This window comes from Cricetulus griseus, chromosome 5, assembly GCF_003668045.3.
Source record: "Cricetulus griseus strain 17A/GY chromosome 5, alternate assembly CriGri-PICRH-1.0, whole genome shotgun sequence".
Lineage (NCBI taxonomy): Eukaryota > Metazoa > Chordata > Mammalia > Rodentia > Cricetidae > Cricetulus > Cricetulus griseus.
In genome coordinates, this window is record NC_048598.1 from 92,006,877 (window position 1) to 92,034,206 (window position 27,330).

General features: G+C 37.1%; 1 protein-coding gene across 20 annotated transcripts in view; it reads right to left on the reverse strand.

The window, feature by feature from the left end:
* Positions 1–27,330, reverse strand: part of Nrxn1 (neurexin 1) — a 1,056,958-nt gene that overhangs the window by 598,606 nt on the left and 431,022 nt on the right. For all 20 annotated transcript variants that reach the window (XM_035445200.1, XM_035445199.1, XM_035445197.1 and 17 more), the window contains one exon: positions 12,352–12,790. In XM_035445200.1, coding sequence (XP_035301091.1) covers positions 12,352–12,790 — 439 coding nt within the window. The remainder of the gene's footprint in view (positions 1–12,351; positions 12,791–27,330) is intronic.

Genomic DNA, 27,330 nt, shown 5'->3' on the forward strand with positions numbered 1-27,330 from the left:
AATGTATTGATTTACAAATATATAAGACTCCAAGACTCAAATATTAAATGAAAAGTTATTCATTCATATGGAAATATTTGAGAGTTATAGGAGGATATGGAATCCATAAAAGTGACTGAAAGCATATTTCTGATAAAAACTTAAAGATGTACTGTCAGACCATAAAAATTCCTACCAGTAAGCTATCACCAGAAACGTATTTTTTTTATTTTAACGATGCAAATAATATTCACTGGACACCACAAGGACCCACTGCCATTCTACCACCAAATTTTATTCTGAGTTTAAATTAGAGTGGAGAGAGACAGAGACAGAGATGGAGGAGTCAGAAAATATATAAATACTAGTTCAGTTTTCTAGGACACTCAAAGCTCAGGGAGAAAATGCATGTATGATGCTAAATTACCCAAGACCTAGGGCTTTCCCAAAGTAAAAACATGCCTCTAAGAATATTGGGCTGCTGGCCCCTACTCTGTGCCCAGGAGTATTTTAAATCCTAGCAGCAGAGTCTATCTCAAGCTCAGCTTCAAAAATGGATTGTCTTTCTGAGGGAGAAGGGCACGACAGCCACTGTCAGACTGCCCAGGTGTCCAAGTCATTATGAAGACATTTATTTGTCTGTCTAGACTTTCACAGAAAGTAGTGAAAACTCCCTGGGGAGAAACCCTCACAGGCATTGCTATTTTTGAACTTGTAAGAGAAAGACAAACATGGCATGTACTCACTCATATGCGGATTTTAGATATCGAGTAAAGGATTACCAGCCTCCAATCCACACTGCCAAAGAAGCTAATAAACAAGGAGGACCTTAAGAGAGACATACATGGTCCCCTGGATAATGGGAAAGGGTCCAGATATGCTGAGCAAAGTGGGAGCACGGGAAGAGGGGGGAGGGAGCTAGGAGAATAAGAGAAGAGAAGAGGAGGGATGCCGAGGACATGAGGGAGTAGAAAGGTTGAGTCAGGGGATGAATAGATGATAACAACAATGGAGATATCATAATAGAGGGAGACATTTTTGGTTTACAGAGAAATCAGGCACTAGGGAAATGTCTGGAGATCTACAAAGATGACACCAGCTAACAATCTAAGCAACAGAGGAGAGGCTACCTTAAATGCCCTTCCCTGATAATGAGACTGATGACTAACTTAGATGCCATCCCATAGCCTTCATCCAGCAGCTTGTGGAAGTAGAAGCAGACACCCACAACTAATCACCAAACTGAACTGAAACCCAGATTCAGAGAAGGACGAGTGAAGAGCACAGGGGTCCAGACCAGGCTGGTGAAACCCACAGAAACAGCTGAAGTGAACGTCGGGGAACTCTTGCTCGCCAGACTGATAGCTGGAATACCAGCATGGGACTGATCCAGTCCCAGGAACATGGGTTTCCCTCAGAAATCTAGGGACCTCCTGTAGAAGTTCAGTACTTATCCCTAGCATAGGTGTGGACTTTGGGAGCCCATTCCATACAGAGGAATACTCCCTGAGCCAAGACACATGGGGGTGGGCCTAGGCCCTATCCCAAAGGATACAATAGACTCTGATGACACCCTAAGGAAGGCCTCACCATCAAGGGGGAGCAGAAAGGATATGTGATAGATAGGGTTTTAGTTGGGGGGTGGTGGTGGTAGGGGAAGATGGGTGGGAGAAGGGACCTGGGATTGTCATGTAAAACAATCCTGTTTCTAATTCAAATAAAAAAAGTTGAAAAAAAAAAGAGAAGGAGAATGCTGGAGAATGTTTAAAAGGGAAAAAAAGACAATGCACCAATTTATGTTTTTCTCATTCCTGACATTGTCTAGAAGAAACTTTCACTTAGAAGCACATCAGTGCTATAAAATATTATCTTGAAAATATTATAAAAGTGACTTTGGAAAAGGAAATGCATAATATTGAGCTGAGGGGACTCATATCTAATAGAATGATCACTACATTCTATAAAAAAGAGTTGTCTTGCAACCAGCACTGTCCAAAGTTGAGGAGTGAATGCATAGATGGACCCTACCCGCTGTAGCAGCTAATGTGAGGTATAAGCTGAAGAAAATACATCTGAGGACAAGACAAAAAGGGCAGATGTGAAAAGTGCTGTGACCACTTCAAGAAGTCTTCCTAGAAATAGGATTTGATAAAATAAATATATGCATTTGGGAGGAGTTGATTTGAGAAATACAACTTAGAAAATGAACAATGAAACACTACAAGGAGAAAGAGGATACATTTTTCTAACGGCTGTCCCCCTAATTCCCATTTTATTTATAGATCAAACTTAATTAAGCTCAGGAAGATTAAACAGCAATTGGCAAAACTAAATTGCTTTCAATCAGACTGTTACAGTTCAAAAATAAAGAGAATGTTTAGGCATTCCTGCAACACAAATGCTAGAGCACTGTCATTCTCTCTCTTTTCCATACTATATCCAGAGAACCCACTGGGCTGGCAGGAGAGAGAAACAGAAACAGAGTCTAAGAGAGATAAAGAAAATGAAAGCATATATACATGAGTTATGTATATAGTACATGTGTGTGTGCTGTATATGCAAATATGTGTAACTATATCTGTGCCTGTGTAAGTGTGGGGAAGCCAGAGTACTACATGGGGGTCCTTACTCCTCTATCATGCTCCACTGTATTTCTTTGCATCACAGTCTCTCACTGAGGTTGGAGCTTGATGTTTTCGATTAAGCTAGTAGTCAGCAAGCCCTAAGACTTTCTCTTTTGGACCTGCCACACTTCTGGGGTTACAGAAGTACAGGAGACCAAATCTATCTTATTACATCAGTGCTGGTGTCCAACCTCAAGACTGCATGCTTGCACATCAAAGGCTCTTGATTCTAAGTCCACTCTCTGGGATCCCATTCTGTACTCTTAGAGAAAAAGCTGTGCTAAGTATTTCAGACAATCACAGATACCTGATTTAACAGTGCCCATGTAGAAGCTGGGTTTCTTGGTTGTTATTTTTGGTGTTTCAGAGCCCGCTTTGAACAATGTGTTAAGGAAACTTCAGGTTTGTTCTCATGAATGTGTTTGTTGACATGCCAGGGGTAACATGCTCCTTACAACCTCACTATTACCATAGTTTTTTTTTTTTTAATAAAAAAGTTTTTTATTCTTAGGAAATATTGTATACTTATACCATGCATTTTTATGATGGCCACGCACCACCACATTCTTCCGACTTCCTTAGTGCCCCTCCCCACTCTGTCTCTATACTAATTTCATGTCCTCTTCATTGAGCCTCACGTTTACAGCCCCAACTTCAGTTAGTGTTGGTCATACATACATGGGTTTAGGGAAATTCACTGGGGCACAGGCAACCTACCAGTGACCATAGTCCTACTCTTTCTCCTTCCATAGCCATCAACTATCAGTAGTTCCTCCACCAAGAATGGGCCTCAAGGGCCCCTTGCCGTAATGTAGCTTCTTGCAGAGTAATTCATAAGTTAGATCATAATTTTTCATGGAACTCTTAAAAGGATGCATGTGTGAGAGCATGCGTGTATGTGTGCATGCACACACACATACGCATAATGAAACAAAACATTAACTAGAAATATTAAACTCTATTGCCTTTAGACACCATGGTATTTTCTGTATTATGTTCATGTGTTAAAAACAAATGCTGGACCATCAAATGAGTTCCGGAACTAACAAGCTGGAACAACAGTTCAGGAAACAATAGCTAAAAGACCGTCATCAATTGTGTTTCTACACATTCCTTATTTTACTTTGAATGCTAATTTTGGTCCCCAGGGAAACAGCAGCAATAAAATACTAGAGAAAAAGAAAAGGAAAATAATGTTAACTCCACTCAAATATAATCCAATGGAGTTAGAATGTTAATTTGGGCAGATTCAAAGTTAAAAAGAAATTATGGACATATATACAGGTATATACATATGTATATACATACATATATATCAGTCACTGAATAGTCTTCAATCAAAATGAAGTATGACAAAAATCAGTATTTTCTATGCATGCTCAGTCTACATGGATTTATATCTTAGGAGAATCTCTATTACATTTGTTAAGGAAACAGAGAGCATAGAGGTTGTTTGGGAAATAATTGTATATTTTGAAAAATTTTTGAAAAGTTAAAAATGCATTCCATTGGTGGGGCAAAAGCTCAAATAGATACTTGCATTTCAACTTTCACATGTGTGAAGTCTCCTGACTCCACACATGTGTGATTTCTGCTGTGATATTCCTTAATGACTTTTTATATAATTTAAAATTTTTATTTTATGTGCATTGATGTTTTGCCTGCATATATGTGTGAAGATGCCAGATCCACTGGAACTGGAGTTACAGACAGCTGTGAGCTATTATGTGGGTGCTGGGACTTGAACTCTGGTCCTCTGGAAGAGCAGCAGGTGCTCTTAACCACTGAGACATCTCTCCAGCCCCCCTTAATGACTTTCTTATGGGTATGAACCAAGTGACATATTAAGTTAAGCAACACAGCAATCACAGAATTGGAATTAGTTTAAGCCATTTCAGCAATACATATGAGCACAGAGAAATTTAAAAATAAATCTTCCCGAGTAGTGTGCATTCCATGATACCTTTCTCCTCTAATTGCACTTGAAGTTTCTAGTAGATCAAATCAATACTTTACAGAAATACTATCATATTTCAGTAGTTAAAATTTGTGGAAGGTAGCCATGGATGAGAATTTATTTCGACAAGTGCTTCATGTTTCAATATGTAATAATCCAAAGCATTCAGCCATTAAAGGAATACAACTGCAGCACCACACTGGGATATGTGCATATTATATTATTTTAATGTGCAAACCACATTCATAGCATTAGCATTTAAACCTGATGTTTTAGTGGCATAGGAAAAGAATTAAAAGTCAGCTAGTAAACAAGGTAATATTTGTAAAAAGAATGTTCCAAAACTTAAGGGAAAAATTCATTTTTCATGTAATTTGTGCATAAATGAAAAACCGTTGAAAGCAGCTCTTTGTTATAAAAGTGGAAATGAAGTTTGTAATTTGGTGTGCTATTCATATTTTTCTTCTTGCTTTTTTCTCATTCATATTCTTGGCTATTATATTTCCATAATTAGTTTATATGGTGAATAGAAACAGGGAGTAAAGGTGAGATTTAAAATAAGCTTATGTTTTAAATTGCTAGAATCAAGAGTTTGAAATAGCATGGCATGGTATAAAATGCTTTTGTCTGGTAGAAGGAAACTGATATTCAAGAGCTCTTTGGGATAACTAGCTGGCAAAGCTAAATAGTTTGGTTCATAGGCCCCAGTGTAGGATTTATGTAAACTAAGGGGTTTGACAAGATGATCACTAAAGTTCCATTTTGAGTAATAAAAAGGATTACTGCATCACATAATTTTAAGTTAAATGTCAATCTTACCTTTTTACAATTCAGTACACTAAAGAATTGAATTCCACGAAGTTATAAATTTTCAAAATTTCTGCTCTAAGAAGTAAACTCAAACTTAGTGAAAATGTATAATAGAACCAGACAAGCAGAATATGTTAACATAGTAGGATGCAAAACACAAAATGCATAATCCCCATAAAACTATAAGAACAAATAAGTGACAAAAACCTAAAAATTTGACCACAGGTATTTTGTAGTAAAGAGGATGAAGAATAATTATGGTAGTTTTATGTTTGTTTGTGATTCTATATACCTTTTAATGTTTTATTTTTTTTCATAGGATTTAGATCAGGGACTGAAATAAACGTTAGGAAATACAAAAAATTCTTAATTTTCTTTTTAGAATTTACTTTGATTTACTTGTGAACTAGGTACTTAAAAAATAATTGTATAAAAAATTCACAACAAAAGTTTGACAGCCTAATACCTAGGGCTGGGGAGAGTAAGGGGAGAAGGTACCCCATATGGGGCAGATGAGAAACCCTGCCTAATAAAACAAACTTGCTCTTACCTTTCAAAATGAAAAGCAACTTAAGTAGCCATGCCAGCTTTCAGCTTAGGGGATAGGCTGTCATGACAAAAAACCTGGGGAACTCTCACTGAGGATGCAGAGCAGAAATCTGAACATCTGTGGTTTTTCAGTTGGTGCAAAATGGTACTTGACTGGAGTTGACAGCATCCTGACACTGGGCATGCTCATTTTCACTAAATTTGCATTTTAATAAGGTTGGTAAGAATGCATCCTTTTATTTGTTTACAAGCATACTCATAACACCCAGAATGTTTTATTACATGCGTGCATGCAATTGTGGAAAATATTCTAGTGACTCAACTGAACATCAATCATGAGTTGGCACACACTTCCTACACCAAGTCGTTCCATCTCAATAGTACCCTAAAACAAGCCAAATAAGGAAAGTATATTAGATAACGAAATGTATATTCATGCTGGCCGAGGGTGGCTTGACACCTTCATCTCTGTCTTCATAGTGAGAACACACACTTAAACTACCAGTGTTTGCTCCTGAACTCACTATAAACGAAGTCCTGAGGGTCTGGGTTACTATGCTGGAAGCATCCCTTCTAACTGTGGGTTGTATAACTCTCAATGCTGTTGCTCAGATATTCTTGACTAAAAAAGACATTGCAAAAATCAAATTAAACAAGTAGGTTGACAATTATGTTTATAGAGTAACAGCAAGAATATAAATAAGTACACACATTTACAATCATCAAAGGCTTATAAAGCAAAAATTCTATAATATAATTTTCTCTATACGAGAAAATAGACCTCCCTTTAGTAAGTAAATCTAAACATACATTTAATAAAATTTGATATAAAAATTTAATCACAAGTTCAACCTATTTGGCCAAATAATTAGTAAATTATTGATAATGTATTTCAGTCTTCCCACTGATGGGTAGTGGTTTATGAGCACAACTCTGTGATACAGGACATTAACATAATTTACTAAAAATAATCTTAGTGTATGTAACAAGCTAATAGGCAGAGACATGGAGAACATTTACAGTTAGAGGGCAAGTTCACCTCATAATCTAAACAGAGAACTCATCTAATACTTGTCCAAGCAGAACATCTAAGTGTGGCAATTCAAGAATAGTACATACATAAATCAGTGCTAGTAATAGATATCTAGCCAGCGCTATTCACGCTGAACAGTGATTACTATAAACCCCTAATTATGTGCTCTGGAGAGAGACTGTGCCTTTCCCTCTATAATTTCTAGTTCTTAAACCAGAACTCTATGACTTCAATTCAAATCTCAATGGCTTCTTAGCTGTTAAATGTAGGCTTACCCATGAATAACTGCTGATACAATCTGCTGTGCCCTGCTGTACACAAGCAGAACTTGACAGGAATAATGAGTTTTCTCTTTGATTTCAATGTGTAATGATAGTTTGCAAAGAGGGAAGAAAAAAATGACTGGCAGTTTGCTATGAAAATTCTTGAGAGGGTATCCTTGACTGAGCCAAAGAGTTTAACATGAATTTAAACAATATTCTTGCCCTCAGAAAACAGTCATTAACCTCATCCTAATTGTAGAACAATTCACACTTTAGCTAAATACCTGGGCAGTTGTTTAAAGTCACAACTGGGACCAGCTGAGAGAGAACAGGGAGGACTGCAAAGGGAGGAGGACTGGGAAAGTTTTGTCGGAATGATGGCCTGAAAAGTTGGCAAGAATATGAACCTTTACACTGTACCTATTAACTCAACAGCCAAGAGCTCTTATCCCAGCAGCTAAGATATGTACAGAGGATTACTGCTTTTCCAGGACTTGAATTGTCCACTGGAATCCACCAGATCAAGCCTGGACTTTGCATGGCTCCTCCTTTGCCATCTAATTTCAGGGTTTGTTGTGGCCATGTGCTGATAACTCAGCCCCTTCACCTCCCATGCCACTAACTGTAAAGTCTGTAGACAACAGAAGGATGCTACTTTGTCTATAGAAATTGGTGCAGTTAAGTTCTATGAAAATGGGGTAGTCAGAGTGTGTGGTTCCTCTCTACATTTTGGAATGGAAGATACATCATAGGTGGGTAAAAACTCAGAATCAAGTTTTTCCCTTAGTCATTAGTTTTTACCACACTTAGATGGAACCTAATGCTTGATCAACCATTAATAAGACCTCTGTTTAGGTTATAAGGTGAACTTGCCCTTTAGCTGTCTATGTCCCTCCCATGTCTCTACCTACTACCTTGCTTCACACATGGAGATCATTTTTCGTTAATTATTTTAATATCTTGTATGTTATAACTGTGCTCAAAAGCCACTCCCCATAATAAAATTTCATAAAAATTTCAAATTAATGTAGTATTTTTCATCCTCTAAGGGCCTCACACGCCCCTTTTTTTTGTGAACAGAGGACCCAGGGATGGACAACTAGGAAGAAGGGTGGCCTGGGTGATTGCCTTCATTGTCACTCACTGCTGCCTGGCCCAGTACTCCGGGAGATAATCCCTTCCACCTTGGTTAATTTCATTCTCCCTATATATTTGCTTAACAATATAGGGATCTTGTGAACAAGCAGAACTCAAAGTCCTGTTCTCATCAAAGCTTGCTGTTCCTGTACCAGGCTCTCAAAGATATCTAACAATAATTGACCTTTTTGTTTGAATTTTTTTCAGACATTGGGTTCAGAAGTTCTTGCTGTCTTCATAAAAGGGCAGTGCCTGCTATTCTATATTGTATAAATGGCTTAAAAGGAGGCAATCAAATGAAATTATAAATTTAAAAGAAGCTGCATTTACAAGGAAGATTGCTGCTATTCTTCAAATGTAAAAAATCATATCTTTTGAAGAGTATCTTGACAGTGTGTATGTGTGTGTGTGTGTGTGTGTGTGTGTGTGTGTGTGTGTGTGTGTGTGTGTGCACAGAGAGAGAGGACATACTACACAGAGAGAGAGGGGGGGTAGAGAGAGAATATGGATAGAGGTGTATCTGAAGGTATCTGCCTTATTTCCAGCTGTATTTCATGCCCCCAAAATTAGGAACTATGAATATAGAAACAAACTAACTATACTTATTTTATGGATGAGTTTCCCTTATAAACTGTTTTGGAAATATTCAAATTTCAGTTCTTTTTACTACTATTACTTTAATTTTACCTCTGACCAAGAAAATTAGCAGTTACAATGACATAAAATAGCTCTATGATATTTGTACTCATTATCTAACTCAGTGACATCAGTTGCTAAAAGAGTAACTCAGCCTGGGTGGTGGTGGTGTAGATCTTTAATCCCAGAACTTGGGAGGCAGAGGCAAGTGGAACTCTGTGTGTTCGAGGCCAGCCTGGTCTACAAAGAAAGTTCCAGGATAGCTAGGGCTGTTACACAGAGAAGCCCTGTCTCAAAAGGGGTGGGGGAGTAACTCAGAGGCTTAGACCCTCTATTTTAACAACCCAAATAATATAGCCTTCTAAATGCTTTGGGGCATTTAGCTAGGGGTTGCCCAGGGAATTCAATGAACCCTCTTTTATCACAGTAAGACAGCCCACACTGTGCTGTTGAAATCGTCATCCTATTTTTCTTTGTGATATAGAAAATTATTTTCATAGGATATTTGGATATAATTGATATGAAAATGGGTAAATTTAACTCTGAGATTCCATGTTTCTTACTTTGAACTCAGCTACAAATGCTTGTATTTCAACAGCAAAATTCAAAATACTCTTTAGATAAAATGAAACTATATATACATTCATTCAAAATCTAAAGGGTAGGTCTATGTCATATTAATGCATTGGGCAAATATAGAACTTAATTAAGATACTATGTATAAAATATTAACAGCTGCAGCTATTAAAATGGCATTAAGTTCCCTTGAGTGAGGCTTGCAGGAGTTGAGCTACCTTCTTCAATCTGTTGAAGGGCAAAAATTTGCTTTGGTTTTCACAGTTTCAACTCACTTATTTGAGATTTTAATCACATAAAATTAATTTGCATCAAAATACCAACAACCATAGTCACTTCCGTCTTTCCAGTGAATCTCACCAAAACTCTGATGCTTCAATTGCTCTTTTAGTTTGCAAATAAAACTTAGATAATATTGCTATTGATTCTGATTCAATACAAAACCAAGTTATATAAGTTAGAGTGATGCTATCTGCTTCTGGTGTTAACCAATGAAAATTTAAATGCAAGAGTTAATAAACTTTCAGTAATTATGGTAAAATACAGAGGTCAAGTACAAAACAATAGATGTCCTCTGCCTTGAGAATTATGGCATTTATTTGAATAATTGGTAAGGTTTTTAATGGACTCCATTGAAAAGTTCATCAGGGTTTTTTCCCCTTTAGGCGAATGTTTCTATGTGTATTAAAGACAGACATGTGTTTATGTACTTGTGTGTGTGTGAGTATACTACATATATAAGCACAGCTGTATATATTCTTCCATCTGTAGTAATTCAAATAGACTAAAAAGATGTATCTACAAATGCAAGTCTGCTATGAAATGGGTTCTAGAGGGCTTTGGTGGTCTCACATTCCTTTGCATTAACTAATAACTTATTAATTAGTTATCATGCATTGATTTTTATATTGTTAGTATCTCATTTCTAGATAAAGTATAACTGATCTGAAGTTTGCTGGTTTTTCAGTTTTCTGAACCTCCAAAGTATGACAAGAGAATCTGATTTGTCTTATTTTGCTCTGTTATAAAGTATGAGTCAAAATTGTGTCATAAAATATGAGTCAAATCTCTCTCTTCTTCAAAGTCATTTTCAAAATTTCATTCTAGATATACATGGAGTCCTGGTGCCATCTACAATCTAATATTTCAAAGCACTCCATCATGCCTTGTTCCCACATTCATTTTAATTCTTTTATTTGAGAGTTACTAAGGATCAAATTCAGTACTAACTCTTCCAGAGAGCATGGGGCACGGAAGAGCTTGTTAATGTTTGTCCGCATCCCAATCAGTAAATACTTCATAGCTCACATAAGAAATACATAAATGAAGCTGACCCCAACTTTTTTAGGGCAATGACATCGAGGGAACAAAATTTCCCAAGATTGTGAAATCCAAAATTGATTTTCTGCTATAAGTCAGGGTCAGAGCACTGGGTTATGAATTTCCACCTATTCGGTACCTGTCATCCAAGCTCTTTCTCTATGTTCTTACTTTCCAGCTCTTCATTTTAGTGCATAAAAAGTATCTTCATGGCTGCTTATTTTTCCTTTCTTCTAAGTTCACACTAGCCAAACTCTAATCTCTTTGAGCAACATTGAAAGTGCAGTGAAATAGTATTTATTGTGAGAAAGTTTCCCTGCCACCCTCATAAAGGAATAAAGGGCAGAAAATGAAACCAGGGTTAACACCTGCTGTTAGAATATCAAATATCTAAAGAAAAGGTGGCTGAGAGGTAACTTGGAATACCAAAAGTGTTTTACGCAGTAAATTTCTCCACAACCCTGATAAATTTTCATGCATTTTCTCTTCATACATTTTGTGTTTGCATTTTTCAGGGTATGTTCAAACATCCAATGACATAGAAGCATAGCTGAGACTATAAGAACTCCAAATTCTGCCATCTACAAATTCAAGATAAAATTTCTTGAAAGATGTAGCACTTGACAGCTAAGAAATGTTTGCTTAGAGTAATCACAGAGAGGCTAAGTAATGAGTAGGGCCCAAAGCAGGATTCACAGATTTCCCCGAGAAGGGTAAAAAGAAGAGATCTCCTTGGGAGATTGGGGTGGGTGGGAGTGGGAACATGAGGGATCAGGTTGGGGAGCAGATGAAAAAGATGTCTTGGTATGGAGGGCATTTCGGGGTCAGGTAGAAACCTAGTACAAGGGAAACAGCCCCAAATATACAAGGATGATCCCAGCTAAGACTCCTAGAATTAGTGGATACATAGTCCGAATTGGCCATCTCCTGTGATCAGATTGGGGACTACCCCAATTGTCATCAGAGAGCCTTCATCCAGTAAGTGATGGAAACAGATGCATAGATCCGTAGCCAACACCATCCAAGCTGGGGAAATTCTATTGAAGAAAGGGAGGAAGGATTTTATGAGCCGAGGGCGGGGAGGGGGGGGATGATGCTTTTTTGATACCCATGGGAGTCCTGCCCCTTTCTGAACAGAAACAGAAGAGGAGTGGATTGGGGGAAGGAGGCAGAGGGGAAGAGGAGTGAAAAAAGAGGAGGGAGGGAAAACTGTGATCTGGATGTAAAAATAAATGAATATATTTAAAAAGAAATGTTTGTTTAAGACACTGAAGGTATTTAATCACTTGGTTTTTGATGCTGAAGCATGATTAATTAGTCTCCTGATTTTTTACAAGAGGTGAAGTAGAAACAGCAACTGGCAATATATTTTAATGTAGCAAACCTTTAATAGGTCCTGGTTATAATTCTTCAGAATGGCAGGGGGTGGGAGGGAGGTTGTAAAAGCACAGTAAAATGTTAACTTACCTGACCGTCCATCCCGCTGGAAATCCACGTGATACCATTCTCCGTCATTCACTTTCTTCTGCAGCGCTTTTATTTTTATAGTACCTGACCCCATGTCTAAGAGGAGGTACAGGTGACCGTCCAGCATTTCAATAGCAAAAAAGTCAACCTTAATCATCTGTGGGTGCTTGGCATCTTTTTGATGTCTTGGCTTGCCATGGCTGAACAAGATCAGGCCATTTGGCTCTGTTGTACGGAAATCAAATGATATTGAGCCTGTTTTCTTTGCATTCCATTTAGGCAAAGAAATGAAAGACTCTGGGGTTTCAAAAGTTATTGGGTCTAACGTCGCCACATTTTCACACTTAAATGCCACCACTCCATGGATCTTCATCTTAGGATCTCCCTGCTTGGCAAGTCGAGATAATTCCAGCCTTACATCATTATTTTTATATACAACCTGTGGGTAGAGAACAGCAGTGAGAATCTAGATTTTGCATTTGAATATGCACAACTTGTCTGCAGTTCATAGGATTTTCAAGTAGATCATGAAAACATAAAACTTTCATTGATTTTGTTGTATAAAGTTTTTTTTCAAACAAATAAATTTCAGCTATCAACTCACTGAACATAAACCTTTTGAATTATTTTTAACCGAAGCAGAGAGGTATGTAGGTACAGATAATGATATGGATACATCAATTGCCAACCTTTCCTTTGCAAAATAACTATGAGAAGTTGACATGGTGAAATCCATCAAAATCCCACTAAAACTGAAACACCAAAGTCCTGTGTTGCACTGTGCTGAGCTAATAGCTGATCACTGTTGGGGACATAAAACTACTACATGTAAAGCAGTCTTCACTAGTCTATTCAGTCTTTGGTGGTGGCACTTGCTTTACTTTTGAGTTTTGCAGATAAATGCTGTCTTATACTCTTGTTGACCAACGCACTTCTAAAGGGGCAAGGTGGTTCTGGTTGCCTGGGGATAATCACAGGCCTTTTTGGACATCAAATAACACACTGGGTAAATTCATTGGCAGACTCTTACTATCATCCATCTGCTATTACATTGTGTTTGCAAAACTCAAGTATTTTGACAATATATTTTCTTCAGGAAATGCATACGATGGATAGTCACATTTATACAACATATAGCTGACACTGACTTTAGGGTGAATTAGTTATTTACATCAAGATAAGCATAAATCCATTTAAGGGACAGAAAATTTCAAGGAAACCAATATTGTCATGTTCTCAATTCATTTATTCACAGATAACGTCAACCAAACCAACACTGTAGGCATTCCTTTCAAAGGCATAGTCAATTGAACCAAGAGAGAAAATGAGCTTTTTGGTGTGATTGTGGTGTAAATGGCTTTCCTTGTCAGCAATTAAGAGTTCAAGGGCCAGAATCAGCTTCCAGAGTTCAAATTCAGATGTGAGCATTACAAAGAGTGTGATCGCTGTAAGTGCCATTTCTCTCCCTTTTCTGCTTTCTATCTTATGGAGGTAACACATCACAGGGTAGTTGTAGTGGTTAAACAAGAAACCACACATAAGTGAGAAAATCTATATAAAGGCAAGACAATGTCAACTGCGTTGTAAGACTTACATAATAGTAATTATATCAACCTACACGAGACTAGGTAGCTATCACTTTATCAAAGCTGAAAATTTACCTCTGTAGTTTTCAGTTAGTTAGAAAAAAATAAACTAGGAAAGGAAACCCAATCATATAATTGGTTTTTATATTTGATTTTCATCAAACGGATAAATGACATCTCCTCAATGCAGAGCCTGTGTCTTCAGTTTTCTTTTATCTTCAGGAAGGATTACTATGAAGAGCAGGATATCTTTTATTCTTTGAATAAATATGTACAATGGCTTAACAAGCATCTACTGACAACAAAAGAAGAGAAAATGAATTTAAGCAATCTCAAAGAGGAATTACACTAATTCTTGAAAATACTGTATTGAAAAGAGAGAGAACTACTATGCCTCAGGAAAGTTGATTTAGGATTGTCTTTCTTTGGAGATCTTCAGCACTGGAGAAAATGCCTTTCACGGGAGATTTTCAAAGCTTTCATCATGACTTTCACACTATTCGACCTATTAATTTTTCACAATTCCTTGTGTTTTATATATTAGTATTTGGAATAATTTGGGTATTCATTAGGACTGTCATTTCTTGATCTGAATGACACAGGTGCCGCTATTCATCAATACCAACACATTAGCTATACACTCAAGCCTTTCACAGACATGGGTATTTCTCACATGAAGAAAGAAACTGGGCTATGTATCAGTGTCCTATCTCATGAACAGGACATCATTCACTGGAGAGTTGGAGGATGTGGGATTAATAAAACAGTTAGCTAGGATTTTAGTAGCAGTTTTATAATTTTATGAGTCTTAGTAATGAGGACATTCAGGAAGATACTAGAAGAAAGGAGGAAAAATCCCCTTGGATATATTGTTCAGGGTGAGCCATACAAACTACCCCCACAGAGATGCAAAACCAATTTCCACCTTGATCTATATCTTTGTGTGAGTAGGAACCTTGCTTGCTGCTGCCTAGTACTAAGCCAGTGCCTGACATAGAGGAGGCAGCCAATACATGCTTGCTAACAGCTGAATCAAATTCTTCCCTCCCTCTATCAAACCGAGTTCTCAGATTATAGACTATAATAAAATATCATAATTAAGTTTAGACATGCAAATAGAATATGAAAAAATGTGATATTGTGGAACAACCTCAAAAATAAAGTACCCTATTTTTAAATGTATTTTTTCTAGGGCAATGTTTAGCCATGTTTGTGAACAGTTTGTGAACAAGTTGGCCAATACACTGGAAAAACTCATGTTCAAGTTCACTTTGTGGGGAGTGAATTACTTCTAGAGGGAATACTGCCCATGTGAAAACTAGAGAGATGAAAATGTATTTTCCTGGCCCACCCATGCTGTTCATTTTTCCTCCCCATTTTGCATTCACTGAAAAACAACTATGAAAAACAGAAAAGCAATTTGAGGTGGATGTCATTGCTTGTTCCTCTCCGGTTACCAGGATTCCTGTATCGGCCCCACATTCAATAATTAGCCTATTTTTCTCCAGTAAGACTTTCTTTTATAACCTCTAGTTCAATTAGACTAACAAGTGACTGAAGGGATTCCAAGCCTTCTTAGAATTCATGTGCAAGCTATGTTTTTTTTTTTCTTTTCTGAAAGAACATGGTGATTAATCATAGGGTTTCTTTACATTTACAATTGTTCATGTAGAATTTTGAGTTCCACTTTTGAATTAACAGTATATGTATACATACACTGTCAGTCTTACCATTGATGATACTAGTGAACATTTATTAAGGTCTAATTTTAGAATCAAGGGTTTGGGGGAATATTGATAAATTTTTAACGGAATTCCAAATGCTGACTTTCAGCTTTAAAATTTGCTTACTTTATTTTTCTGTTTGTTTATTATTTAATCTGCTGTGTAATTTTAACGCACTGTTATTATATCTTTCCCTTTTCTTTTATATGTTAAGGACTTTAAAAATGTCTCTTTAAGATTAATATACAAGAATAGAAAACAATTTGTAGACTTGACATCTGAGGTAGATAATACTGAATATCATACCTGATCCTGATAATAGTCCTGAAAAACAGGTCTACAACGCAGGGAAAACAACTTCAGTTATAGGATGTACAACTGATAATCAAAAAATAAACTTATTTTAATTTACATGATATTATCTATGGTCAGTAGCCTCTGTATATCTCATTATCTTAATTTCAAAAATTAACAAGTCAAAAGAAAAGGCATGTCATAAGTGGGAATTCTTGGACAGGTTTCTCTCTTAGTGTGTGATTTGGGTCAGAAATAAAAGGGACAATGTCTCATCTGTCCTTTTGATGTTTTTCTGTTGTGGGTTGGATGCTGTGATAGTGTTCCCTATTTTGAGGCAAATTGAAATGCTAATCCACTAGCAAAAAGGAAGTTAGACCACCTTAGTGTACACAGATGTGCTTTGAGGTTTATGGCAAAGGTTTCAGCAGAGGCAGTGGATAGATACAGTTCTTCCCAGGGAGTTGGGGGAAGAGATATGAAATTACTGGGGAAACATTTACCACTCAGATGAGGGCTTTTAAAAATAAGGATATGCATCAGTGAAGAGATTTCAATGAGATCCTTGAATTAATTAACATGCACTAATTAAGGCTTTGAAGAATTAACTGACAGTGTGCAGGGTGGTAAAAGAAGCCCTGCAGATGTCTAGGCATCGTGATGGATGGAGCCTCTCCAGAGTTCCTGAGTGGCCCTTTTAAAACCATCCTGGTGTTCCCTTCCATACTTGAGGATGGTTATACATGAGGGTTCTTGTTTTCAATTTTGTTCTGTCTGGGATCTCTCCATGCCTTCTCTCAGCATGGCAGTGAAAGGGTCTGAAACTTGACCAGAGGATAGCAACAAGCAAGGAGTAGAAGAGCTACTCCAGAACAGCAGGAAGTTCTCCTTGGTTGGCACAGTCCAAGGAATAGCTCAAGAAATAAAATAATATGTACTAAAACTCATATCGATATTATTAATATATTATTTTAAAATTGTCTTAATGATATGTTAATTTTAGTCAGATAGGCACGATTAGGCACATACTAAGGTAAAATGCTTAAGAAAATGTAAGTTTATTCACTCCCCTATTCATATACCCAGTCCAGTGCAATGTGGCCCACTAAGCATAGAATAATTAAGTTTCCTTTAAATATTGGCTCATGATATATATTAAGATTTTGTACATGCTACATATACTCAAATATAAAATTTTCTTAATGCTAAATATAAATTTGTTTATACTACATTTCTCAAAGTTGATATTACTGGTATTTATAAAATATCTACATAAATAGGTAAGTAGTAAGGCATGGTGTTATATACCTTTAATACTGGCATTTTGGAGGCAGAAGCAATTGGATATCTAGGAGTTTGAGGGTAGTCTTGTTTACATAGTGAATTCCTGTCTCAAAAAATGATAAGTATATAACACAGATGAGTGAATGTTATGAATGTAACCAAATAAACATAAATGATATTTGGTAATTTTAAACCTAAGAATTCCTGTCTAAAACACTAAGATTGTCTTTCTTATTTGATATTACAAATGCCTTGAACTCAAAGCAGAGTTCAGCATTTATAAGGTTGTCACAGTCCAAACGAATTTAGACTGTAGCTAAAAGAAATTGAAAAGAATAACTAGCCTGTTTTATGACTAAACAAAAGTAGAAAATTAAGCTAAGTGTGGTGGGCCCTGCACTCAGGAGGGAGAGGCAGGAAGATTGCAAAAATCCAAGTCAGCCTTGGCTACACAGTAAGCTTTGAGCCAAGCAGATTATTTCTTAAAACAAAATAAAAATAAGCAAGAACAAAGACAGAAAGTTTCACATTTTTTCTATGTTCCTATTACCATGGAGAGAAGATTTAAAAAGCAAAGATAAGGGATGTCACTTTCCTTCAAGCATCGAAGTCATTGTTTCCCTAACTTCTACCAACCATCATTTATTCTGAAACTCACCTCTTTCAAGGAGGCAAATGAATATTGCATTGACATTAAAAGGCCATGGAACCAATGGGATTATGAGACACAGACTTTCTCTTTAGTAGAGTTTCTGTGCCACCCATGGCAGTTGTGTGTCTATGGAGCTGACCAAGGAACTAATAGTGATGAGAAATACAGTCGAGTCCATACAGTTCCCACAAAAAAACAAAACAAAACAAAAACAAAAACAAATATAATGCTATGAAAAATACTCAATACCAAGACGCTGAAAACTGTGAGAGGAATATGGGGAGGGGGGTGGCTTTCAAGGATAATAGAGGTTATTAGGGGGAGTGATTGGAATTTTTCTGGAGGAGTTTAATCCTATTCAGAGGTAGTGTGTAGATAAAATCTTTAACTAATTATGTCACTTTCTCCAACCAAATTCAACAAAATGATTATAAAACATAAAATTTTAAATTTGTACCAAAAGTTCCTTAGAATCTGGGCTGGAAAAAAAATAACAATACTTTGCTAAAGCAATGCAGAAATTTTGTCTGAGACTCAATTGGACAACCTCATGAATTTTATTCATAAAATATAACAAAATAAAATCATCAGTGCTTTGCCCTTCCCACATACAATAAGCAAAGACATGTAAACAACGCCCCAGGGTAATAGTTCCCTACCCTGCAGGGTTCAGGGCTATGATCAACAAGAAGCACAAGAATCAGGACTACTAAACTGTTTTTTCTCACAGCTACGATTCCATAATGTCTTTAGGAAAAGAATTTTAGAAACTCTATGCAAATTTTCAGTTATGTCAGATTTGAGGTGGAAGGAATTTTTTTTTTCTTAATGCCAAATGTAAACTTGATCAGTCCTCTTACTTTCAAGTGAGGAAACCAAGGCTCAGAAAAGTTAAGGGACTGTAAAAGTTTGTCCTTATCTCCTATGGTAGATACCATAACTGAGTTGGAAATGCTTTTCCAGTGTTGAAAGAAACAAAGCAATGAACCACATCTCCTACAGACACAGTTACTCCAGGCCCCGGCCAGCAGCCTGGGGTAGTAGTAGAAGAACTACTTCTCTTCAACCCTCTTTCACTGGAGTAGGAATGTCAGAGGAGGGGATTCTAGCTTATTCACAGGCAATGACACAAATGCTTAGCTGCCTACTAAACTGATGCTCACATGTGGAAGTGGAAGTCCTGGGGGAAGATACACACAGCAGTTCCCCCAATGGTGATTTTAGTCAGACACTGAAGGAGTTGAGGAGAAACAACAAAATACGGTGTTTACTGTTACTTTGAAACCAGGAAGATCAGTATGTTTAGCATTAGTCTTTCACAAACCTGCATAAATGAGGGGTAAAAGTTTCAATTCCAAACCAGCAGCTGTTGCTGAAAGGGGCAAAATCTGGTGACTTTATTCAAAAATGTTTTATATCTCGGTCTCAATGAGGGAAAGATAACCATAATTTCTTCAGAAAACTTGTCTTCAAATGAACCTGAGTAATTTTGTTGAACTGAAAACAGTGAGAACAAAAGTCCTGTCTAGGTTGACCAACAATAACTTGTTTTGTGATCTTACCCTAATGAGTAAATGAAATTTCTTCTAGTATAAAATTTTATACCTTTTTCAAGGACTTGACCTTAAGTACAAATAGAAAACATATAATTAGTTTGTGTTTAGATATTTACTGGTCACATATGTTCCCTATATATATATTTATATATATTATATATAAATATAAATATTATATATATATATATCTATATCTTATAAAATGAATTACCATTTACTATAAAATCTCTTTTCATCCTGAAATGATAGTGTGTATTGCTTGGCATATACTAAGATTCTGACATTCCCATGTATTATTTTCCCAGCATGTTTGTGAGTTTCCATTTCAATGTTATAAAATTCTTTTCCAGAACATTTGAAAAACATACTATTTTGATGTAAAAATATTTGTTATTTGATTATAAGTACATGCATGCTTGTGTGTGTGTGTGTGTGTGTGTGTGTGTGTGTGTGTGTGTGTGTAAAGTGTTATTTCAAAGACATTTGAAATGTGTTTGAAACAAGCATGTAGAATTTGCTTTGTTGAAAAGCACTGAGTCCCAATCTAGGCCACAAGACAACTAAGGACAGAATAGAAAGAAGCCTTTCATTTGTGCCTTCACTCGGCACCTATCTCCTTGTTGGGTCAGCAGCTCACCTTTGTCCATAGGCACAGTTATCATTCAGAGTGTTGGTCTAATTTGTCTCATCTTCCCTCAGGACTGAAAGTCACAGAGAACTCAATGTGATAAGTATAATAATATTAATTATTCTGTTTCTATGGACAGTCATTCTGTTTCTAGGAACTGCAGAATCTCCAAAGGTAGTTACTGGGATGAGCCCTCCTGGTCCTTCCAGGGTAAAGCTGTTGTTCCCTGGAGCAGAAGGAATTCTCTCCTCTGACAACTAGACTGACACTGCAAGCAATGACAATGATGCAGACTTCTGACAACTTTCAGAGCTAAGAAAACGATTAATAAACACACATTTAAGCAAGAACGGCTTTAACTAAGGTCCTTGTCCCTCACCCTAATTCTTCCTCTAGTGTCCCAATTCTAGGAGAAGGGATTGAGGATCTCTAGAACCTTTGATAAATCTGCTTTATTCTATTTGACCATCATCAGTTTCTTTCAATGTCATGTCAGAGAGGGTAGCCAAGCCCAGCCTGTTAGAGCTTCCAGATTCTGGGCATTTGTCCTCAACATTCCTGTTATATGACTTCTGTTTAAGGTGAAAAATACAAATTGAAATTGATTTCTCCCATTCATGATTATGTATTGGGACCTACATGGTTTTTTTGTTTTGTTTTGTTTTGTTTTTTTTTAATTTCTCTTATGCCATTGAATTTTAAGAACCACCACTTAGGATACTTCCATACACAGAATCCACAGTTGAGCTACTACTTCTTGGCTCAGGTCCACATCACTTCATCATTATGGATTTATAATATATTCTCCAATGTCTACTAAGCCATTTATGCTAGATACTCTACTCTGTATGCACACGATAGCACATGGAGGCTTGTGCTTTGTCTGGCTACAAGATAAATGTTTGTAATGGTATTTGAAACTAATAAACATTTGTAACTATTCAAATGTCTTGGATCTTCACAACCCCAATAGAGCCATGTTATACATTAAAATTTACTTAACTGGACTTTTTAATTTTTGAGATTTCTCCCCACCATTAAAGGATTTTTTATTTTTACTTAATTTTTTATTTATTTGAGACAGTCTCATTATATATTCTCAGTTGGTCTGGAATGCAAGTTTTTCCTCCGTTTCTTGAGTGCTGGGATTACAGGCTTGCACCACTACATCAGCTTTAAAGGGAACTCTGAATTGCACAAGGAAAACACACCTTGCTTAGAATTACTTTCCTACTGCTATAGTTGATACTAAGGTTACAATTTATAAAAGAGTATGCTTTTTTTTTTAATGTATTGGGGTATCTAGCCTCATCGTAGAAACATATTTTTACTAGTCATTCAACTACAGTAGGAAACAAGTGAGGAAAATAGAAAAACAGCAAATGCAGTGTAAACATGTTCACTGTACTCTAGCAATCACAAGGCCCTGCCTGGGAGCTTCCTGTAGGACGATATTAGAACTTGGTGCCTGTGAGTTGGAGATGCTCGCAGATGGGGTGAAGTACATATTTCCTTCAAATGGCATCCCATCAGGAGGCATGGTCACTTGGCCAAGACACAAAGCTAGTTCTCAGGAAGTAGTGAACAAAATGTGGTCCAAGTATTGCCACTGAGGACCTAGTACAGCCTCTTACTTGTGAGTGTACATGTTATGGGAGTGTTCTCTCTGGGTTTTCACTTCATGGTGATTTTCAGCACTAAAATCTGGACGCCACTATTAAACGTCCCCAACTGTTGCTCATGGGATCTGGTCCTATAATTGCTGAATTATCTAAATTGTTGGACTAACCCTTCCTTCCCCAGCATTCTGTCTATACTGCTCACTCAAGTCTCCGTCGAGGCACCAGGAAGCAAACAGGAGAAGTTGACATTTAGTTAACCCTGCCATTTGCAGCACCTGAAATAATCAGATATTGCAAAATGGACTTACTCCTTGGGAGTGGGGGGATTGTGTAAATCTACAATTTAATATTATCTAATAAATGAAACGTGTGGTGTACATTTTTTAAGATTGTGCGTAGGTGTGGGGGTGTTGTGCGTGTGTGTGTGTGTGTGTGTGTGTGTGTGTGTGTGTGTGTGTGTGTGCATGCAGTCACATGTTCACTTAACCAACGACACTACCTTGGGCAACTTCCAGATTCCCTCTGAAGTAGTTCTCCTCCTTCTTAAGGATGACTTAAGCCTTGTTTGGCAATGCTAACAATGGATATTCAGACATGCAGCTCTATGTTCTTGACTTTGGGAAGCATGAAAAGTATTGTCACCATTCTAATCTTAAGGAAGTGCAAAGTATTGTCACCATTCCAATCTTAAAGTGTAAGGTCCTGGAACTGAAGAGACAGCACAGTGGCTGGGAATATTGGCTCCTCTGCTTAAGAACCCAGTTTCTATTCCTACCGCCCATACAGTGTCTCACAAGTGTCTGTAATTCCAGTCCCAGGAGATCTCACCCCTTTTCTGACCTCATCAGGCACATACATGGTGAACAGACATACACACAGGTAAAACAATTACACATAAGTATATTTTAAAATGAAAATAATTAATGTGCAAAGTCCTATATGTTAAAATATTAAGTGGCTAAGAGAAGTATTCTCTTTAATTTCATAAATAAGGGACTATTTTTATAAAAAGCAAGCAAGTCTCCAGTAAGTAATTAATAACCCTCAGATGTGAATGTCTATGTAAGTACTCCCCAAATATCATCACTTTTTTTACTTTTATTCCATTATCTTGTGTTTTTTTTTATGAAGGATACATTTTATAATATTCCATCAGCTAAGCAAAGAATATTAGAAATACTTAGGTTGATCATTTAAAACTTATTAAAGAGGTTTTTTTAAAGGAATTATATATTATTTTTATCATGTGTCTACAATGTGCTTTTTTGTATGAATGGGTTCTGTATCTATGCATATATTTATATATTTTATTATGTACATATATTTTATTATTTACATGCATTTCCTATACACCTACAATTACTTACATATATACATAAATTTATATTGCTTAGTTTACATATTTTATGTCTTTAGTTAGTTAAAACTTATTAAAGAGCTTTAAGTCCAAAATGAGGTAGCCTCTAAAATCTCATCCTGTTAGTTAACAGAACTACATCTGTTGGAGATACATGCTATATTGAACTTGTACTACAATAAAGAATATTATTTGTTGAAAAATTAAATATATATAATCATTCATTTTTCATTCCAAAATCCCTAAAAAGTGTGAAGACCGCAGGTTGGGAACTTTTATTTTTCAATTATGACTGTTAAGTACTAGGGCATTTCGTTTTAATGCAATCTTTAATTACTTCCTTTGGAAAGTCCCCAGTGCATCCAATGTCAGATGGGGTGTGCCTTTTGCCAGAGGTTGCTTAGTTCACTGTTTATTTAATGAATGGGGTTTTATGTGCAGCTGAATTTCTCATGGCACATGTTAGGAAATCCTTGGCAGCGTTTAAATTGGAGAGCTGAGAAACATATTGGCTCTGCGGAAGCTCAATCAGTTCCCAGGCAGGAGTAGAGCCTTTGCCAAGGAAAATGCACCAAAATAAAAAATACCAACATCGAATGTGTGCAGAATCCAGGGAAGACTGAGTTTGGTGTCAGGAATAAATGAATGGCTATCTCAGATATCTAAAGTAGACCACAAATGGCTATGGAGAGAAGGCTTTGTGAGTATGGAGAGAAGTAGGTATGGGAGAAGGATGTGTATATCTTCTGGTTGCCTTCAAAATGACAATGCTGGCTTCCAAGTGCCCCCCAAAATAGAGTCTCATGTAACTTCCTGTGTGTTTTTATTTTGGAAACATTTATAAGTCACTAAAAGATATAATTTTTAAATTTGCTACATGAAATAGTCATTGGATATTAAGAAATGACCATGTAAGTGATTGATCAACCCAATATACAGATGGCTACATAGTTTCCTGTGCTATACCCAGGTACTTATCTATAGTCTCTCATAAACTGCAGTTACTTTAGGTCGATTTATCATATGTCTGGAAAGGGACATTCTGTGGCATGTCATCTGGGCTCTGAAAAGATCTAAGTCCATTAAGAGATAATCATTTCATTCAGTGATATTCTAGAATTACAAGGGATTAAAGTATATTTTAAATCAAATACAATCTTGAGAAAATAAACACGATAACATACTGTCAATTTTGAAAAGGTAACAGCCGTCCTACTGCTCTTTCCTATGGACACTGTGTACTGTTGTGACCTGGCTTGTCTCAGCTTTAGTCCATGAGGTACTACCTGAGTGGGGGTGTGTGGACCTGGAAGCTCCCAGCAACCCAATGGAGATAAAGATCAAACACAGGCATCTTGTCATCTTTAGAGAGCTCTCAGTTCCATGTTGTGGAACTAGAGTCATTTCTTTATTAGCCATCTTTTCTGGTGTTTCTTAATCATCCTGCTAATATCATGAGGCAACCATTTCTCTCTTTGGTTCCTCGCTGCTCTTAGCAGCTTGTCTCTTAGCTTCTAACCTTCTGTACTCCCAAGTTACTCACACCTCATATCTCTCTGCCCAGGTGCAGGCCTAGTCAGATGCTTAGGTACATAGATATGCAAATAGGGAGGCATATTACCCTGAGGCCATGGTAAACAAAAGTAGCCCTACTGACATTAACAATACAATAGTGGGTCGGAGCTTTCAGGTGCTCCATGTTTAGTGAAGCCCAAGTCTGAATCTCAAAATATTCCATAGCAGAAACACTTTGGTCCCCTACAGTGTACACTGCATTCGGGGATGGCCTTGGGGTCCTCTTGTCCCAGAGTAACTATCATACCTCTTCTCTTCAATATGTTGCCTTCAACCAGCCCTTTTTCCAACACTCTCTCTTTTTTCTCTCTCCCTCCCCCATCTTTCTATCTCCTTCCTGCCCTCTCTCCCACCCTTCCCTCCCACCCAACCCCCCTCTGTCATTTCTCTCTGCAAGGGCAGTTTCCTCATCTGGACTGATGTCTCTTTCTCCAGCTCTAAATGCATTTTGGCTTACTACTAGCTCCTGCCTTCTTGGATAGTCAGTAGGCTGGCTGCCCACAATAGTCCTGTCTGTTCGGTGCCATTTAATTTCTTTATTTATTCACAAGTAACAGGACTGTGATTACCAGCACAGAAACACTGACTGAAGGGGTAGCCTGTCCATTGCTCAAGTGGCTAAATGGATAGGTTGCCTACACTTGGCAATCTTTTCTGCTGGCTCTGTCCTGAACAAATTACCAGCAGACAATCTGTTGGAGTTGGCCATCTATGTTGCTTTGCCCCTCATTGCATCAATTTTACATCAAGCAGACAGTATGAAATAAACTTTAGCTGGTGTGTTGGCAGACATAAAATTAGTGAGTCAATACAGCAAGAAACCCAACCACCAAGAACCTCCCAAGTGTTCAAGATTTGTTGAGTTATTATATAAATGATCTCTCAAAAATCTTGCTTGGTAAGATTGACTATCTTATTCAAAATTACACTTATAATAGATGACCAAGCAGATTAGGGACAGGCTTAAGATTGGTCAGAGGTGACCTACTTCCATGAAAAAAATATCAAGCACATTGAAAATGCAGGAATCAAAACAGACAGTATTTGAATATAATATTTAAAAAATTTAATAAGAAACTCTGATTATTGCTCTCATTTCACCGCTCCCCCTTCATCCTCTCTCTTCTCTCTCTCACTTCTCCTCCCCTCTCTCCCCTTCTCCGCTTCTTACTCTCTCTCTCTCTCCCTTCCCCCTTTACTTCTTCCCTTTCCCTTCAATAAACTCCACATGGGTTTATTGAAAAAAAAGGAAAGAAATTCTGATTATCAAAATACTGACACCACATAAAAACTGCTTTAGTTTTAGATTCCTCCTAGTTTTGTAGACATGCAATGTCATGGCATAGAACTACAATATACTATTTTACTAGGATTCAAAAATCCAATATGATATATTTGATAAAACAAATGACAGTAACTAAGTTTTATGGTGTCATTAGTATATGCTATTAAATTTAGAACTACAATGCACTATTAATTTTGAAGGTATAATAGTCATTGAGCAAACCACTTTTATCAGAAGGACAATGATGGCAAATGGTGTTCAGTTAGACATGGGTCTATGCATTTTTTTGCTTCATTGTTTCCCCATGCTAACCTGCTGAGATACAACAGGCTCTGCCACATACTTCTCTTCCTGAGAAGCACATTTTTGTTTGTCTGTGCACATATTTGTGTGGGGGGTTGGTATTGTGGTTTGGGTACACATACGCATTTGTGTACCTGTACTTTCATTCATATAGAGACCAAAGGTCAACTTTGCATAGCATTCCACAGGTGCTATGTATATTTTGTTTCCTTATTTTGTTGAGACAGCATGTCTCACTGGCCTGGGAATTATCAAATAGGCTATTCTGGCTGGTTCTGTGACCCTCAAGGGTCTGTTTCCCCTGCTCCGGGGTTACAAGCACAAGTTACCATGCCAGAATTCTTTTTTTTTAAGTTGCATGACCTTTGTGCTTATAAGGCAAGCATTTTACCAACAGAGCCCCGACTCAGACTGCTGAGGTGTCAATGCTAAGTCTGTAGTGCATGTGTGTGGAATTGTGCCACACAGACATTGTGATAAAGTTGGGTTCCTTGTTTTATATATGAAGAAATTGAACAAATAAAATAAGAATAATAGAATCCAATTTTAAATTTAAGAAAGATGGACATATGGAGCTTTTTCTTAACCATATCATAGAAGCAAACCAAACCCCTCAAAAATCAAGTAAGCTGTCCTTATTCGGACTTTAGCACCTCATTCTCCCAAATCCACAATACTTCGCTTTCCATAGTAGTCACTCCAAGAATAGACAGTGATGTTACCTTTCATAGGAACTAGTCAAAACTTAAGGGGTGAGGGCAATAGAGATTGTGCCCAATGACTTGTTGATCACTTTCCTATTAAAAAAGAGGAGAAATCATACCCACTGGTGAACTGTATATAGTAAATCTCCTATCAGTATGTAGGCCATGTGAAAACCAGAATTAAATGTTGAGAGTTTCCTTGTCCTTCAAAATCTTTTCTATTTAAATTAAAAATAATATTGTTTTACATGTCAATCCCAGTTCCCTCTCCTTCCCCTCCTCCTCTGCCCCCCACTAACACCCTAAATATTCCATAGCCTTTCTGCTTTCCAAGGAGGGTGAGGCTTTCCATGGGAGATCTTCGGAGTCTGTCATAGTCTTTGGGATAGGGTCTAGGCTGAGGGAGTAC